Below are 14,991 nucleotides of genomic sequence, written 5' to 3'. Positions count from 1 at the left end.
TGGATGTACCATATTCGTGTTGGTGATAATGGTTGATATTTTTGCTAAGGTTTCATTTTGCCCCCATTTTTTGGACAAATAGCCTCGTTTTTCATAAACGGCCCCTCAACTGACTAAAGAACATCAGAATTTGGATTCTACGCCCAAAGATGGACCAAAATAGTCTGGTCTTGTAAATTACCTCTCTTGGTGGTAATAGCCTCCTGTTTGCTACCGAACTAAGATTTCCAAGGTGCACACCAACCAAAAGCCTCTGTAATTTCGTATCAATGACTAATTCGCGTGAGCGTTGTCGCAAAGTTAAAGAAACGTTGAGCTAAACCATTTTCAAAATAACTATACGAATTTAATTATTATTAAAAGAAAAGATTTTGTATGTCTAATTATTTTTCTTTTCGAAGCCCTTTCGAAATTTTGCATCATTAGAAAGTTGCTCGCGATTTAAAGCTGGTTATCATAATTTTTTCGCATTTCTAGTGGCTTCTTCTGGCAACTTTTTAAAAGATTCTTTCTATCGTAGATCGTCTGCCTTGCGTAAAACTCATCGATAATTTTGATGCCGAGTATGTGGTAAGCATTCAAAACGCTTTGGCTAGTTCAAAAAGCACTGTCATCCTGTCAAAAATTGGAAAGAGGAAAAATGTCTAAAGTGGTACTTACACAATTTATTTTCAAATGCGTGAGACAATGGAAAGAAAGTCAAGAACGTGGAAAGAAAGTCAAGAACGTGGAAAGATACCTTTTTCAAGAGTTTTTTCTTTGTTTTTTCTTGAATCTATATTGGTACTTCTTTAGGGACGTTCTAAAATATAGGAAGGTACCTCATTAGGAAAAAAGTTTTTGTTCTGGAATCTATAATAGTACCTCATGAGAGACAAGCTCATATTCTCTCAGTCATACACGTTGCCAAAACCACCAAAAATTTCTTCATCTTGTTACCTCTGATCACTTCGCCTAAAAGTAACCTTATGAATTAAACAGCTACGTTTTATAATGTAAGAGAGAAAAAACCAATCCGCTAGCTCTAGGAAAGATAATGCTAGCTCTAAGAAAGCTTTAAGAAAGATAGCAGTCAACGATGCAGCCCAATAACACCATATAGATATCTCCTTTTTATTCTTGTTTTCTTTATACCACTTTTCTCCCCGTTAAGACAACAGAAACCTTTTTGCGTTTTAGATGCATAATCTTAATCTCTTATCTTTTCTACTTTTTCAGTACATTGCTAACAACGGCACTATGTTTACTTTCAAAACGAACTTGAATGCACCAAAATACAAGGTTATCAACATTGACTTTGCAAAGCCCGAAATGGTAAGGAATTTGGCAATGTTATGATCCGAGCATGCTAATCATGGTCTCGTAGCATAAGCAGTCCAGTACACTTTCCACAGCTGCTCGCCTGTTTGTAGCACTTGTATGTTCGCTAAATATGAGCTTGTTTGTGGCAATTGTATGTTCACCAGAAGTGTGCTTTTTTGTCGCACTTGTACGTTTAATAAATGCGAATTTGTTTGTAGCACTTGCATGTTCACTAAATGTGAGCTTGTTGGTCGCGCTTGTTTGTTCACTAAATGCGAGCTTATTGATCGCACTTGTATGTTTAATAAATGCGAATTTGTTTGTAGCACTTGCATGTTCACTAAATGTGAGCTTGTTGGTCGCGCTTGTTTGCTCACTAAATGCGAGCTTATTGATCGCACTTGTATGTTTAATAAATGCGAATTTGTTTGTAGCACTTGCATGTTCACTAAATGTGAGCTTGTTGGTCGCGCTTGTTTGCTCACTAAATGCGAGCTTGTTTGTAGTACTTGTATGTTCATTAAATGTGAGCTTGTTTGTAGCACTTGTATGTTCGCTAAATATGAGCTTTTTTGTCCTGCTTGTATGTTCACCAAATGTGAGCTTGTTTGTGGCAATTGTATGTTCACCAGTAGTGTGCTTTTTTGTCGCACTTGTACGTTTAATAAATGCGAATTTGTTTGTAGCACTTGCATGTTCACTAAATGTGAGCTTGTTGGTCGCGCTTGTTTGCTCACTAAATGCGAGCTTATTGATCGCACTTGTATGTTTAATAAATGCGAATTTGTTTGTAGCACTTGCATGTTCACTAAATGTGAGCTTGTTGGTCGCGCTTGTTTGTTCACTAAATGCGAGCTTATTGATCGCACTTGTATGTTTAATAAATGCGAATTTGTTTGTAGCACTTGCATGTTCACTAGATGTGAGCTTGTTGGTCGCGCTTGTTTGTTCACTAAATGCGAGCTTGTTTGTAGTACTTGTATGTTCATTAAATGTGAGCTTGTTTGTAGTACTTGTATGTTCACTAAATGTGAGCTTGTTTGTAGTACTTGTATGTTCACTAAATGTGAGCTTGTTGGTAGCACTTGTATGTTCACTAAATGTGAGCTTGTTTGTAGTACTTGTATGTTCACTAAATGTGAGCTTGTTTGTAGTACTTGTATGTTCACTAAATGTGAGCTTGTTTGTAGCACTTGTATGTTCACTAAATGTGAGCTTGTTTGTAGCACTTGCATGTTCACTAAATGTGAGCTTGTTGGTCGCGCTTGTTTGTTCACTAAATGCGAGCTTGTTTGTAGTACTTGTATGTTCATTAAATGCGAGCTTGTTTGTAGTATTTGTATGTTCATTAAATGTGAGCTTGTTTGTAGCACTTGCATGTTCACTAAATGTGAGCTTGTTGGTCGCGCTTGTTTGTTCACTAAATGCGAGCTTGTTTGTAGTACTTGTATGTTCATTAAATGTGAGCTTGTTTGTCGGACTTGTATGTTCACTAAAGGTGAGCTTGTTTGTAGTACTTGTATGTTCATTAAATGCGAGCTTATTTGTAGCACTTGCATGTTCACTAAATGTGAGCTTGTTGGTCGCGCTTGTATGTTCACTAAATGTGAGCTTGTTGGTCGCGCTTGTATGTTCACTAAATATGAGCTTGTTTGTAGTACTTGTATGTTCATTAAATGTGAGCTTGTTTGTCGGACTTGTATGTTCACTAAATGTGAGCTTGTTTGTAGCACTTGCATGTTCACTAAATGTGAGCTTGTTGGTCGCGCTTGTTTGTTCACTAAATGCGAGCTTGTTTGTAGTACTTGTATGTTCATTAAATGCGAGCTTGTTTGTCGGACTTGTATGTTCACTAAATGTGAGCATGTTTGAAGCACTTGTATGTTCACTAAATGTGAGCTTGTTGGTCGCGCTTGTTTGTTCACTAAATGCGAGCTTGTTTGTAGTACTTGTATGTTCATTAAATGTGAGCTTGTTTGTCGGACTTGTATGTTCACTAAATGTGAGCATGTTTGAAGCACTTGTATGTTCACTAAATGTGAGCTTGTTGGTCGCGCTTGTTTGTTCACTAAATGCGAGCTTGTTTGTAGTACTTGTATGTTCATTAAATGCGAGCTTGTTTGTCGGACTTGTATGTTCACTAAATGTGAGCATGTTTGGAGCACTTGTATGTTCACTAAATGTGAGCTTGTTGGTCGCGCTTGTTTGTTCACTAAATGCGAGCTTGTTTGTAGTACTTGTATGTTCATTAAATGTGAGCTTGTTTGTCTGACTTGTATGTTCACTAAATGTGAGCTTGTTTGTAGCACTTGTATGTTCACTAAATGTGAGCTTGTTTGTAGCACTTGTATGTTCACTAAATGTGAGCTTGTTGGTCGCGCTTGTTTGTTCACTAAATGCGAGCTTGTTTGTAGTACTTGTATGTTCATTAAATGCGAGCTTGTTTGTCGGACTTGTATGTTCACTAAATGTGAGCATGTTTGAAGCACTTGTATGTTCACTAAATGTGAGCTTGTTGGTCGCGCTTGTTTGTTCACTAAATGCGAGCTTGTTTGTAGTACTTGTATGTTCATTAAATGTGAGCTTGTTTGTCGGACTTGTATGTTCACTAAATGTGAGCTTGTTTGTAGCACTGGTATGTTCACTAAATGTGAGCTTGTTTGTAGCACTTGTATGTTCACTAAATGTGAGCTTGTTTGTAGCACTTGCATGTTCACTAAATGTGAGCTTGTTGGTCGCGCTTGTATGTTCACTAAATATGAGCTTGTTTGTAGTACTTGTATGTTCATTAAATGTGAGCTTGTTTGTCGGACTTGTATGTTCACTAAATGTGAGCATGTTTGAAGCACTTGTATGTTCACTAAACATGTTTTGTTTCTTGCTTTTGCTATCAAAGTGAAACCATTTGACTTCATGCTGATTTCGTGTTCACCTTCAAAAAGTGCTCCTCCTAAAAAATCGCTATTCCCGCGAAAAGTCTTGGTCGATTAACAACAATATATGAATAATGCTTGCAATCGGTTACTATATTTCTGAATAAAATATGACACTGAAGTTGTAGCGTTTTCTTCATGCGTAAATTTAAAATGCGTATTGTTTCTTTTTAGCTTTTGTAGTTCATTATTTGAAATGTTTGCTTATCTAGCATCCATCGTCATCATAACTTGAAACTTTCCTGCAACAACGAGGCCAATTGCACTGTACGCTCACGTTACCCTGTTGGACTTGCAAAAGGAAAGATCTGTAAAACACCCAACTCAAAAAAGCGCCCACCCTCGAGAAAGTTCCCCTCTCAAAAAAGGTGCCCCCTTGAAGACGACAAAAGTATAAAGGCAACCAGACCTGGTTCTAGAGGAAATACGGTAAGCAATGATAGTGAGGCAATTCAGGGATAGTTTACAGATTCAGTGTTCTCAACAGTTTAAGAAAATGGTAACAAATCTCATTTTCAAGTTGTCATTGTAAATGATTTATTGACATTCATTTATAGGAGAGCTGGAAAACTCTGATTGAGGAAGATGAAAAGGATGTAATTGAGTGGGTTGGCTGTGTAAACAAAGACAAGCTGGTGGTGTGCACGCTCCATGATATCAAGGTTTAATGTTTTGCTACTATCTTTGGCATTTTAAGAAGGGATGGCTTAATGGCCTAGGTGCCACGTAAGCTTACCAGCAATAAACTGGTGAAGTATTCAGTTGCATCAACATGCAACAGTAAGTGGTGCGAAGTATTACTAATTGATTCGGAACACTTTATTGGCCTTTTATCAGTTACTATTTCTTTTTCTTTTCATATTAGGCTTGTAGGCCGTAATGGCCAATCGCCAACACAATTACAAGCTTCTTTCATTACAAACTAACAATAAATTTCAAATTAAAGTATGCGGTTAATACAAGATAAGAAAATATGAACGTGATTATAAGCTATAAAGTAAACGTTACATAGATATTCACATAGAGGATTTCCAAAAAGATTCCCGAAATTTCAGAAACTACTATGTCATCAGTCACGGCCCATTCTCTATGGTATATTCAATGTCGGTGACAAATGTCACTTCAAAATGGCTTCGAAAAAAATAGGCACTTCACAATAAACTAATAAAAGCACACTAGCCATTTTCAAGTTCTTGACCGCCAAAAACTGTTCAAATGTCAATTCATTTGCTACTAATTTGAAGTATACTAATTATAAAATCTTTTGGTAGTACAAAAATTAAAAATGGCTTTGAAAAAGCAAACATTTGAGTATACTGAAGCTTTTCGTTTGACACTCTTCAGAGTATAAAACGTCAGAACATAGACCGAGAACTCTGCGCTAGGAAATGTGTATATCCAGTTGTAGATCGAATTAGGACAATCAACCCGTCTGCTCGGTATTTAACATTATGAAAAATAAATTTCATGTGAAGATCTCAGGGCTTAATCTAGTGTGATGACCCAGGGATTAGGTTTTATGTGAAGATCTCCGGTCTATATTCTATTTGAAGGTCTGGGAGCTAAATTTATGGTGATGATCGCGAAACTAAGGTTAATGGTAAATTTTTTTGCCTAAAATTTATGTTAAGATTTTGGGGTTAAAGTTGATATGAAGATATTGAGACGAAATAAAATACGAAGATACAGGGGACAATTCGAGAACAGTAAGTTGAATTGGCTTGTTTAAAAGTGGTTCATCTGCAGAGCTACAGTAGCGGAATATTCATATTTTCGTGCTACTTGGAAATGCTTTCCTGTTACTTGCAATCAATTTTGCTAAAAGAATCTGTTCATTATTCTGCTAGAACAAACTATTTATTCATAGCCTCGTCGACGGAACGAGGCTATGCCAACTGCCGCTGGATGCTGGTGCTGTTATTGGCTACTCGGGACAAAGGAATCAGACGGAGGTATCATTTTTTCAAACTATGCAGAAATTTCAAAATTATGATTTTATTATACAGAGAGTTCTAAAGTAATGACGTCATAAGATCCATTTTGGGAATTTTTCGTTGGAAATTAATGATCTGAAAAAGCATTTTGGAAAACCTCATAACGAGTTGAATGTGTTGCAAATTGTCTGCTTAGTGCGCCTCCATCTCGCGCAGGGCACTAGTTTTAGGGTGAAAGATTTGACCAAGCAGCTTTTTTCAATGTGGTTATAAGTACTGAGTTGCGATAAGCCAGATTAACCTTTGAAATTAGTATCTGTGCGAAGAAGTTCCTGGGCAAAGAAGCGAGAAACATGCTATCAAATCAAGATATGCGTAGTGAATTGGAATTGTGCTGTGTTCTTGTGCATAAACAGCAAGTATAGGCCAATAAAATCAAAGAAAATGTCTTCCCCTGCCCATTTACTCTATTCTTCTTCTGTTTACTTCTATCTTCACACTTCAGGGGTTCCTAGTGCAAAATCAAATGGCCAAAAGTAAATGAGTATATCAGACTGATAAATTGATCAACTGCTTAACAAACTGATAAAGCTACTGGAAGGAAAGATCTTGTTTGTTTCCATCATTTTTCCGATGGAGAGCAATTTGGTTATTTAAGGTTATGGTAAACGTTTTTGACACGATACTGGGTTTTCTCTCCCTAAAAGCAAAACTATTCAAGAAATCAGATTAAACTATACATCATTAGATGCACAAGAACATGGCGATTCCAACCATATCAAAAGAATTGGCAAATATGGTAAAATGATACTTTCTAGGCAAATTTATTGCTTAAATGAGTGTACCACCTTCAAAAGCTATTTTGTATCTTTGCGTTTGAGGTATCAAAATCTGACTTATATCAGCAGAAAGCGCAGATCCTAAGCTACTATAGGGTGTCTCAGATTTTCAAATTCCTCTTCCCCTTGAAACTGTAACCTGTCAAAAATTGGCAAACAATTTTTCTTCCCTCTCATAGCTGTATTTGGCTATAAAAGACGGACCAGAGCAAATACAAAAATTTTGAAGCAAACTTTGCTTACCCGACATCTGTCCTGGCCGTGTGCAAATTTTTGAGCCATTCGATTGGCTTCTTGGGTACACAATAGCTTTTTCGTACCTGTAGTAGAGGATTTGTGAGTCCGGAGAAAACGGGATTTTACTGATCTCGCTTGCAAGGTACACTCGTGAGCCACAGTGTAATCCGGGTCAAGAAACTTGAAGCTTTAAGATCCATAATCTGGAAGTTGTTTGTCAAAGAGAAACGCAATATTTGTTGGCTATTTCCAGCGGAACTCACTTAGCTTGGACACCATTTTCAGCTGCAACAAAACCCTTCCAGCGAACTCTTTCTTTCTTCCACTTACTTTGTAGCCACGAAGACGCAGAAAATTTCTAACTCACTAGCTTTCGTTTCAGATATTTTTCTAGAATTCATATTGTTTTCAAATGTCGTTTGTGTTGTTGTGCCTCAAAACGAAAACTAAACTTGCAAAATCATTAAAAAAGACTGCTACGCAGGTATTCAATTAAAACAGAAGCAATATATTCGTTTAAAACCGTGTAAAACTTTGCATTGGCACCAGGCAAGCAACGAAAGAGCAACTCGCTCTAATCATTAACCCAAACTAGTGCCAGACCCCACGTTTTATGTAGGCACGTGGCTCGTTAAAGTGGTTTGTTCTTTCATTCGCAGCATCCCAGTCAATTTGCAACATATTCAGCCGACTTTGCACTTCAAGAGCTTATCATAGTATAATCTTAGGTTGTGTGGCCAAGGTCAAAGCTTTTAAAAACCAAATTCTTGATGATTTTATTTCAAATTCCAATTACAATATCAAGAAGCTTGTTAGTCAAACAATGAAGTGTAGACGTTTTTGTACAATAGTTTGGTCATCATGCTGGTTACCTTTCCTTTGACTATCTGCATCATCGTTTTATTCGAATTTAACTGCTAAGATGATGTTTTAATCATGTTTTAATCATGTTATCAAACATGAACAGTCATTGAAAAGTAATTCACCTTGTGCATGGTCAATATTTATAATAACCACTTCAATTATTTTTAATTTCCAGATATTTTACAAGTTCACTTCTTTTTTGGCACCTGGTACAATCTTTCATTGGGATCTAAGTGATGAATCTTCAGAACCGAAGGTAGTTCAAAATGATATTTTATAACGTAATTTCTCAACACTGTTGTACCATGATTCACCTCTTCTGCCTTATCTTATTTTATGCGATAGTTCTCATTCTTAACCAAAACATTCTTTATATGTTCGACAGAGTTAAGTCTTAACATTCCAATTTTGCCATCTGACTGTTTAACATTGACCACATGAATCTCTGTTCTTGCTGTGAGTTAGTTGATTGGGGACGTTTTACATTGCAGGTTTTTCGAGAGATCGAAGTGAAGGGCTTCAATGCATCAGATTATGAAACTGAACAGGTTTTTGTTGAAAGCAAAGATGGCACAAAAGTCCCGGTTTTTATCATGCACAAAAAGGTACAAACTAAATCAAAAAATTTCTTTATATATGTTGTTTTTCTTTGCTTCTTAATAGTGCGGTTAGTTGTTGTATTTGAGATGCGTGCCTTGTTGTAGTTCTGTGATTATAATAAACTTTGTTCTGTGGCTGAAAACGCCCGGTTTCCAAATCAAGGCATTTTGTGGTCAGTATTTTCCATTTGGAATGGGTGCTCTTTTAAGCATAAATTGAGTGCATTGGAAACTATTGGCAGTAGGGAGCATTTTAGATTTATCGAAAAGTCTTTAGTTTTTAAGATCGTCCATCGCTTAAAGTTTTATAAGATCTACTTCAATCAAATAGTAGTAATAATAAATGATATTTGCCATGATGTTGATATGATCAGATTGGCTAGAAAAAAGATGGAACATCCTGCCGTTGCAACTACATTGACATAAGCAAAGACTGAAGCTGTAGTATGCAAACCATTTTGTCAGAGCTTTGTTTTTATTGTACATATTTTGCCTAAGGTATTGCTCATACTTTAAAGTATAATTAGAATGTAGAGAATTAACAGATATCTGTTTGGTTGTCCAAAAAAAACTTGAACGGAAGCTTCATTATGATTGGTTACTTGGTGTTCGTCATTTCCATATCTGTTCGTAATCTGTAATGAAAAATTATGGCTTCATAGCAGCTTGAAATTGAATCATAAACGATAATACAATTAATATCTTGGTAGAAAAACTTATCTATAGAGATGCAAGGAAGTAAATGAGATAAATCGAAGTAATGAGACCTATGACCCAAATATGTTTGAGAAAGGGACCAAGAGTGGCTTTTGTGGAACAGCCAATTCTTGGATAAAGTGGGAACAGGGGCGAAACTTCACTATTTTTATTAAGCTTTGGAGAGAAATGGGGTATGAGACTTCGATGCCCAACAAAGGGCGTGTCATGCTTGATAGAAGGGCGTGTCATGCCTGAACATCATTCTTAGGGCACATCGCCTCAAGGGTTGAAATCATCGGGGACCCCGAGAGAAGGTCACTAAGTATGTTAGGCTTTCAGACTCAGGCTGTTTTTCAAAGCCAAAAAAATATGCTTCAAGTTTTTCTGGTGTTGGCTATAAAGATTTGTTTCCGAAAAGCAAGCATTTTTAAAACCTCTTTTTTCTATAAAAGAAAAATAGTCTTCACTTTCTAAATCAACTAGCTATAACGAGAGCAAATTAAAAAAGAGATTGAAGTAGAGTCTCAATTTGATCATCGTGGGTTAGCAAAACACAGCTTGGAAATTTTGGTATTTAAAAAGAGACTACAATGTTTCAACAAAAATAGTATTCCCTTAAAAGCGCATCCGTTTTATTTTCTGAGTTTGATTTTCAACTTTCGTTTGCTCCGTAAGGAATTTAAAATTTTTAGACACCCATGCACAAAGTAAGTATCTCTGAATTTACCATAGCAAAATCCTTCAAGAAAAGCTTTTTTATTGGAAACATTTTACAGGTACACCTATCATCAAAGCTCAATTTTGGCGTTTTCGTAATTATGAGTGTTGTTCAGAAATAAAGGAATTTTTTTGCAATTTTTTTCCTAACTATAATTCCTTGATAAGTGTTCTATTATTTCTCGCTTGAACTTTCAGCTTAAAACTTTTTGGTATGATAAGAATTGTAGTTGATTGAGAATTTCAGGGCATAACTCCTCATGAATGTATGATGAAGGTTTCATACATTTGGAAAAGAAAATGTTGCTTGATTTTGTCAACAACGTATTCCGAGATGGCATATCATATCCTTCATTCTTTGATTTATTATGCTTAAAAATGTGGGGGGGGGGCATGCCCTGTGATCGTTTCTTTCTTGCATCAAACAAACTTTACTTTCCGTCTTTACTTTCGCTGTCGATCAATGCTTCAGACTCTTCTTCCGCCTCTCGAGGTGAAGATAAACATGGCCAGGGGCGGATTGGCTAATTTTTTTGGCCCGGGCAAATTTTGATCAAACCGGCCCACAAAAATAGCAAATAAAAAACTCCTCGGAAAATGCAAGTAATGTTAGTCTGTAAGGACAACAAGTTTTTAAGTTCAGTAATTTTGTGCATGGATGAATGCTGGTTAACAGAACATGTTAAATAAGTCATTTGCTGACTAAATAGTAAATAAACAAAAATTTTAACTCATTGGTTTGACTTTCTTTCTAAATACAGTAACTTACATGTTGATAATGTGATCGTTCTAGATGTCATCTAACAGGTGTTTTTCTAAGAACATTAACATGAAGGACTCCAGGTTTGGCTGCGAAAAATTACCACGTAATCTGTTCTTTATATATTTAAAGTGGAAAAGCTTTTATCACACTCAACTTGTGACAAATAATTTTCTAATCCTCCGGAAAACCACAATGATTTTCAGCAGCCCAAAAATATCGATTTGTCAATTTCTGACCCCAAAAAGAAAACATGGGCACCCTTGTTGATATTTTATCGTGTAGCACCATACCCCTGTCGGGCGGGGGGTCCATTTGACTTATGATAGTATATGCCTAATAAATTTACCATAACTTGTATGAGTTTATTGAAAGGAGCAAGAGCAAGACCCTGCTGTTTTTTGTGACGTTTGTGGCTTTTGCTTGATAAAAAAAGCTTTGTATCGTAGCTGAATCCTTTTTTAAGTCTCGCAGCTTTTCCTCACGAATTTTATGTGCACTACCTTTGGTTGAAGTCTTCTTGCTCTTCCCTTGTTCTACGTATGTCCTCTTCATTACTTCACATCACAGAGCAAATCGCTTAGTGAACTCTAATTTTTGGACTTTTAAATTTATTACATTTAGCAATAGCTTGTGCTTAGGGAAAAACATGACCAGCTTCAAGCAAAAAGCTAAGTAAAGAGACATCGGGGCAGGTTAAAATCTCAAGCCCCAGCAAAACGACTAGACATTTTCACTGAACATGGACTGGACAAATGTCCAGCGTGTTGCGTCGTTTTGCCACCTTGTCCAGTCTTGTTCAGCGATATTGAATGTTGTTCAGTCGATTTTGAAGGCAACCAAAAATGTTCAGTGGACAGGATTAAATTTCTTTTGCTCACTGATGATGTACAGAAATTGTTCAGTCGTTTTGCCTCGCATTCACTTTTTAAGCTAATTTATTTTTTTGCACTTTTATCAACCGGCCCTTAAACCGACCGGCCCTTCGGGCGATCGCCCGAATAGCCCGACCAGCCAGTCCGCCCCTGAACATGGCACGTCACTGATCAATAAAAAAGACTAGATCGAGCTTCTACTGATCAAAAAGACTAATGTGACGAGAGTGTCGCCATCCAAGGAGAGGGCCCCAGAGCAGCCGATGCGAGGAGACGGCCTTCTCTGTCACCCCTAGCAATGTTTTAAGCTGCTCTGGCCTTGTTCTTTTTCAGCAATTATACACACAGAATAGTAGCTCTCGCGTTGAAGTATTGGTTTTGAGGAATGGCTACCCGCTATTGTTGGGGGCAAGGGGCAAATCACTCCAAGAAAATCTCGTACACCTTTAGTGAAAATCCTATTGTTTTATCTGAAAAGCCCCAGAAATCCTTTTGTTATATGTAAAATCTCGTACGCTATTTGCTTGAGTGAATTGCCCCTCGGTTGGGGGCCCTCGTCCTTTGAAATTGAATGGGCTTCAAACTTTAGTGTCTCAAGACAATGGGAAGCTCGACTTGTTTTCTTTCATGACAAATTTTGTTTGTATTTCGTAGGGAATTTTTCTAGATGGCAATAACCCATGCTTGCTATATGGCTACGGCGGTCTCAACTTTCCGATAATGCCCGAATTTAGCATCAAGCGGCTGATTTTCATTCAACATCTTGGTGGCGTGCTGGCCATTGCCAACATACGAGGCGGCACGGAATACGGCGAGGATTGGCATCGCGCTGGAACGTGCGAACGAAAACAAAATGTGTTTGACGATTTCCAGGTGGCTGCTGAGTATCTTGTCAAAAACAAGTACACATCTAGTGAGAAGTAAGTCTTTTTTTAATTAATGCTGTTACCTGACAAAAGGACTTAGCGCTGAATCCGATTGATACAATGTTTTCCTTCAAAGGAATTAACTACTTCACTTCGCTGCTTCGTAACAATGCAACCACGGCTAAGTTTATTTTTGTACAATGTAAATAATTATACCTCAACTAATTTCTATTATCCAAAGTTTTTACCTTTTTATCCCGTTCAGTACCCCATAAGGGGGCAGGGGATTTTCTTTGATTTCCTTTCAAGTCATTCTAATAGGTTGTGTATATATCAGAACTACATGCAAAGAAAATACGTATCGTATCTGTATGATTACATAAATTATAATCTTTTACGAGATGAAGTATGTAATAGTTGTAGATATTGAGCAGCAGGGGGCCTGATACTGAACCTTGTGGGATGCTAAAAGAAGCCCTGAATGTCACAAGCCTTGATCATATCTATTTAAAATTGCTCCATCCAACCTCTTCAAGTTTAACAATTTAGGTTCTTTACTGAAACTGATGTTCACTGACATTATTAATAATGATCATGCTGGTGATTAAATCCGTTTCAGCTGTTTTGAAATTTCTCACATTTACAAGGTCGAACTGTCATTGTTCTAACTAGAATATCTTTTTGAGGCATCGGCCAAACAAATCTTTTTCATTTCTTACAACAATGTTAATAACGAACCAATTGATTTGAATATAAACTCGTAAAAACTTGAATATACACTTTTATCATACAGGTCAAGATACAAATCACACGAAAATGTAGACATGACATAGATTTGGTGATGGTAATACGCAAAATATATAATTATGTGGTGTTCAGCTTAGCACGCGATCACAAACTGGTGTTGGTAATACAAACAGCTACAGCCACCACCCAGTAACGACACGCGAATAACAAGATCCAAGCTTTTATGTCATCAAGTCTAGTGTCTTAAAAACAGCCGTCTCATTACCGTTCTTCAACCCAGAAGGCAATAATTTATTATATCAGAATACACGCTTTTTTATAAGAACAACCCTTTTAAGAAACATTAGGCCGAGATTTGCCCAAAAAATACAAACAACGTAAGAAACAAGGCAGGCTTGAATTCAACAAAATACAGGAGTTCGAATTGAATTCGCAGAGGAGTGCAAACAATATTGTTATCAAGTGACCTCTGCTCTTTTGATATGGAGGTTCAAAGCACTCTTGTCTTTCGGGGGCTAATTTTACTATTCAAACAAGGGGCCGTTGGGTTCCCGCGTAGCAGGCTTTACTTAATGCTGATATCAATTAGCGCTACAATTCTCTGTTTTTTTTCGATTGAAAGGCCATCTTTTTTATCAGGAGCCTGTCCAGTTCCAGATTAAGAAACTGGTACTGGAAAAAACTTTCGTTAGACAGCGAGAACTATTTCGCTAGCCTACGCAATGGACAGTAACCAGGGCTAGCTATTGCGCTCAGGGGGGGGGGGGGGGTGTTCCGATCCTATTTGCCGACAAAGATGGTGAACCATCCCATGTGGACCATGCCATGTCACAGACTGCCAATCATGGTCTGTGACAAATGCTGCGTCTAGGCAAGCTCTTTCGAAGTCAGACATCTATTGTCATTATCGCAGTTATATTTTATGATACTGTTTGAAGAAGATTTTAAGAGATTTAGGAGACAGGATCTTGAAATAAGTCTGTGGATAAGATAGTAATCTAATTGAGTTATAATGATATTGTAATAGAGTTACAAATATTGGAGCAGGATTAAGACTTTCAAAGGTTATGTTCTGTTGTTATGTTGTTCTTAAAGCAAGCTCGTATTGAAATATTGGGTAAGCGGTAAGATCAATGTGTGGCAAGAGTGGGAAGCTACTGTAAACATTTTAATTTTTGTTTAATGCTTTCATTTAGTTTTATGACGAACTTGAATGAGCCCTCTGGTTTGCCTTTATTTGTTAAGATCTGCTGTAGACAAACGTAAAAGGAACCGAGATAAGTTTTAGAAAAAAAATCTTTTGCTTTAAGCATCGTTGAGGCCCTATAAGGGGGGATGACAACATTTCCAGGGGCGGACATTTGATCAAATATTGGAGGGGGGCAAGCCTATTGTTTTAATAAGATGACGTCATATTTCCCATTGTTTTAGAACAAAAGACTATTGTCCTCCAAAGTATTGGGGGGCGGTCGCCCCCCTCGCCCCCTCAAGTGTCCGCCACTGATTATTTCATATTTCATGATGATACCTTGCAATTATTTCATATTTCACGACTATATGAAACGCGACTTCCGGTCAATTACCAGAATGTTTCCAAGGCTTTAAATGATCAGTGGCCT

The 14,991-nt window shown here is 37.2% G+C and overlaps 1 protein-coding gene across 2 annotated transcripts in view; it reads left to right on the top strand.

The window, feature by feature from the left end:
- LOC135690156 (prolyl endopeptidase) overlaps positions 1 to 14,991 on the top strand; it is a 30,858-nt gene that overhangs the window by 7,007 nt on the left and 8,860 nt on the right. For both annotated transcript variants that reach the window (XM_089108621.1, XM_065207634.2), the window contains exons 8-14: positions 521 to 570; positions 1,219 to 1,314; positions 4,793 to 4,897; positions 6,083 to 6,187; positions 8,285 to 8,365; positions 8,601 to 8,714; positions 12,414 to 12,679. In XM_089108621.1, the coding sequence (XP_088964747.1) occupies positions 521 to 570; positions 1,219 to 1,314; positions 4,793 to 4,897; positions 6,083 to 6,187; positions 8,285 to 8,365; positions 8,601 to 8,714; positions 12,414 to 12,679 (817 nt within the window). The remainder of the gene's footprint in view (positions 1 to 520; positions 571 to 1,218; positions 1,315 to 4,792; positions 4,898 to 6,082; positions 6,188 to 8,284; positions 8,366 to 8,600; positions 8,715 to 12,413; positions 12,680 to 14,991) is intronic.

The sequence above is a fragment of the Rhopilema esculentum genome, chromosome 5 (assembly GCF_057945365.1).
Source record: "Rhopilema esculentum isolate cy_ngs chromosome 5, ASM5794536v1, whole genome shotgun sequence".
Lineage (NCBI taxonomy): Eukaryota > Metazoa > Cnidaria > Scyphozoa > Rhizostomeae > Rhizostomatidae > Rhopilema > Rhopilema esculentum.
The sequence above is the reverse complement of the archived record's forward strand: the minus strand, read 5'-3'. Positions and strand labels throughout refer to the sequence as shown.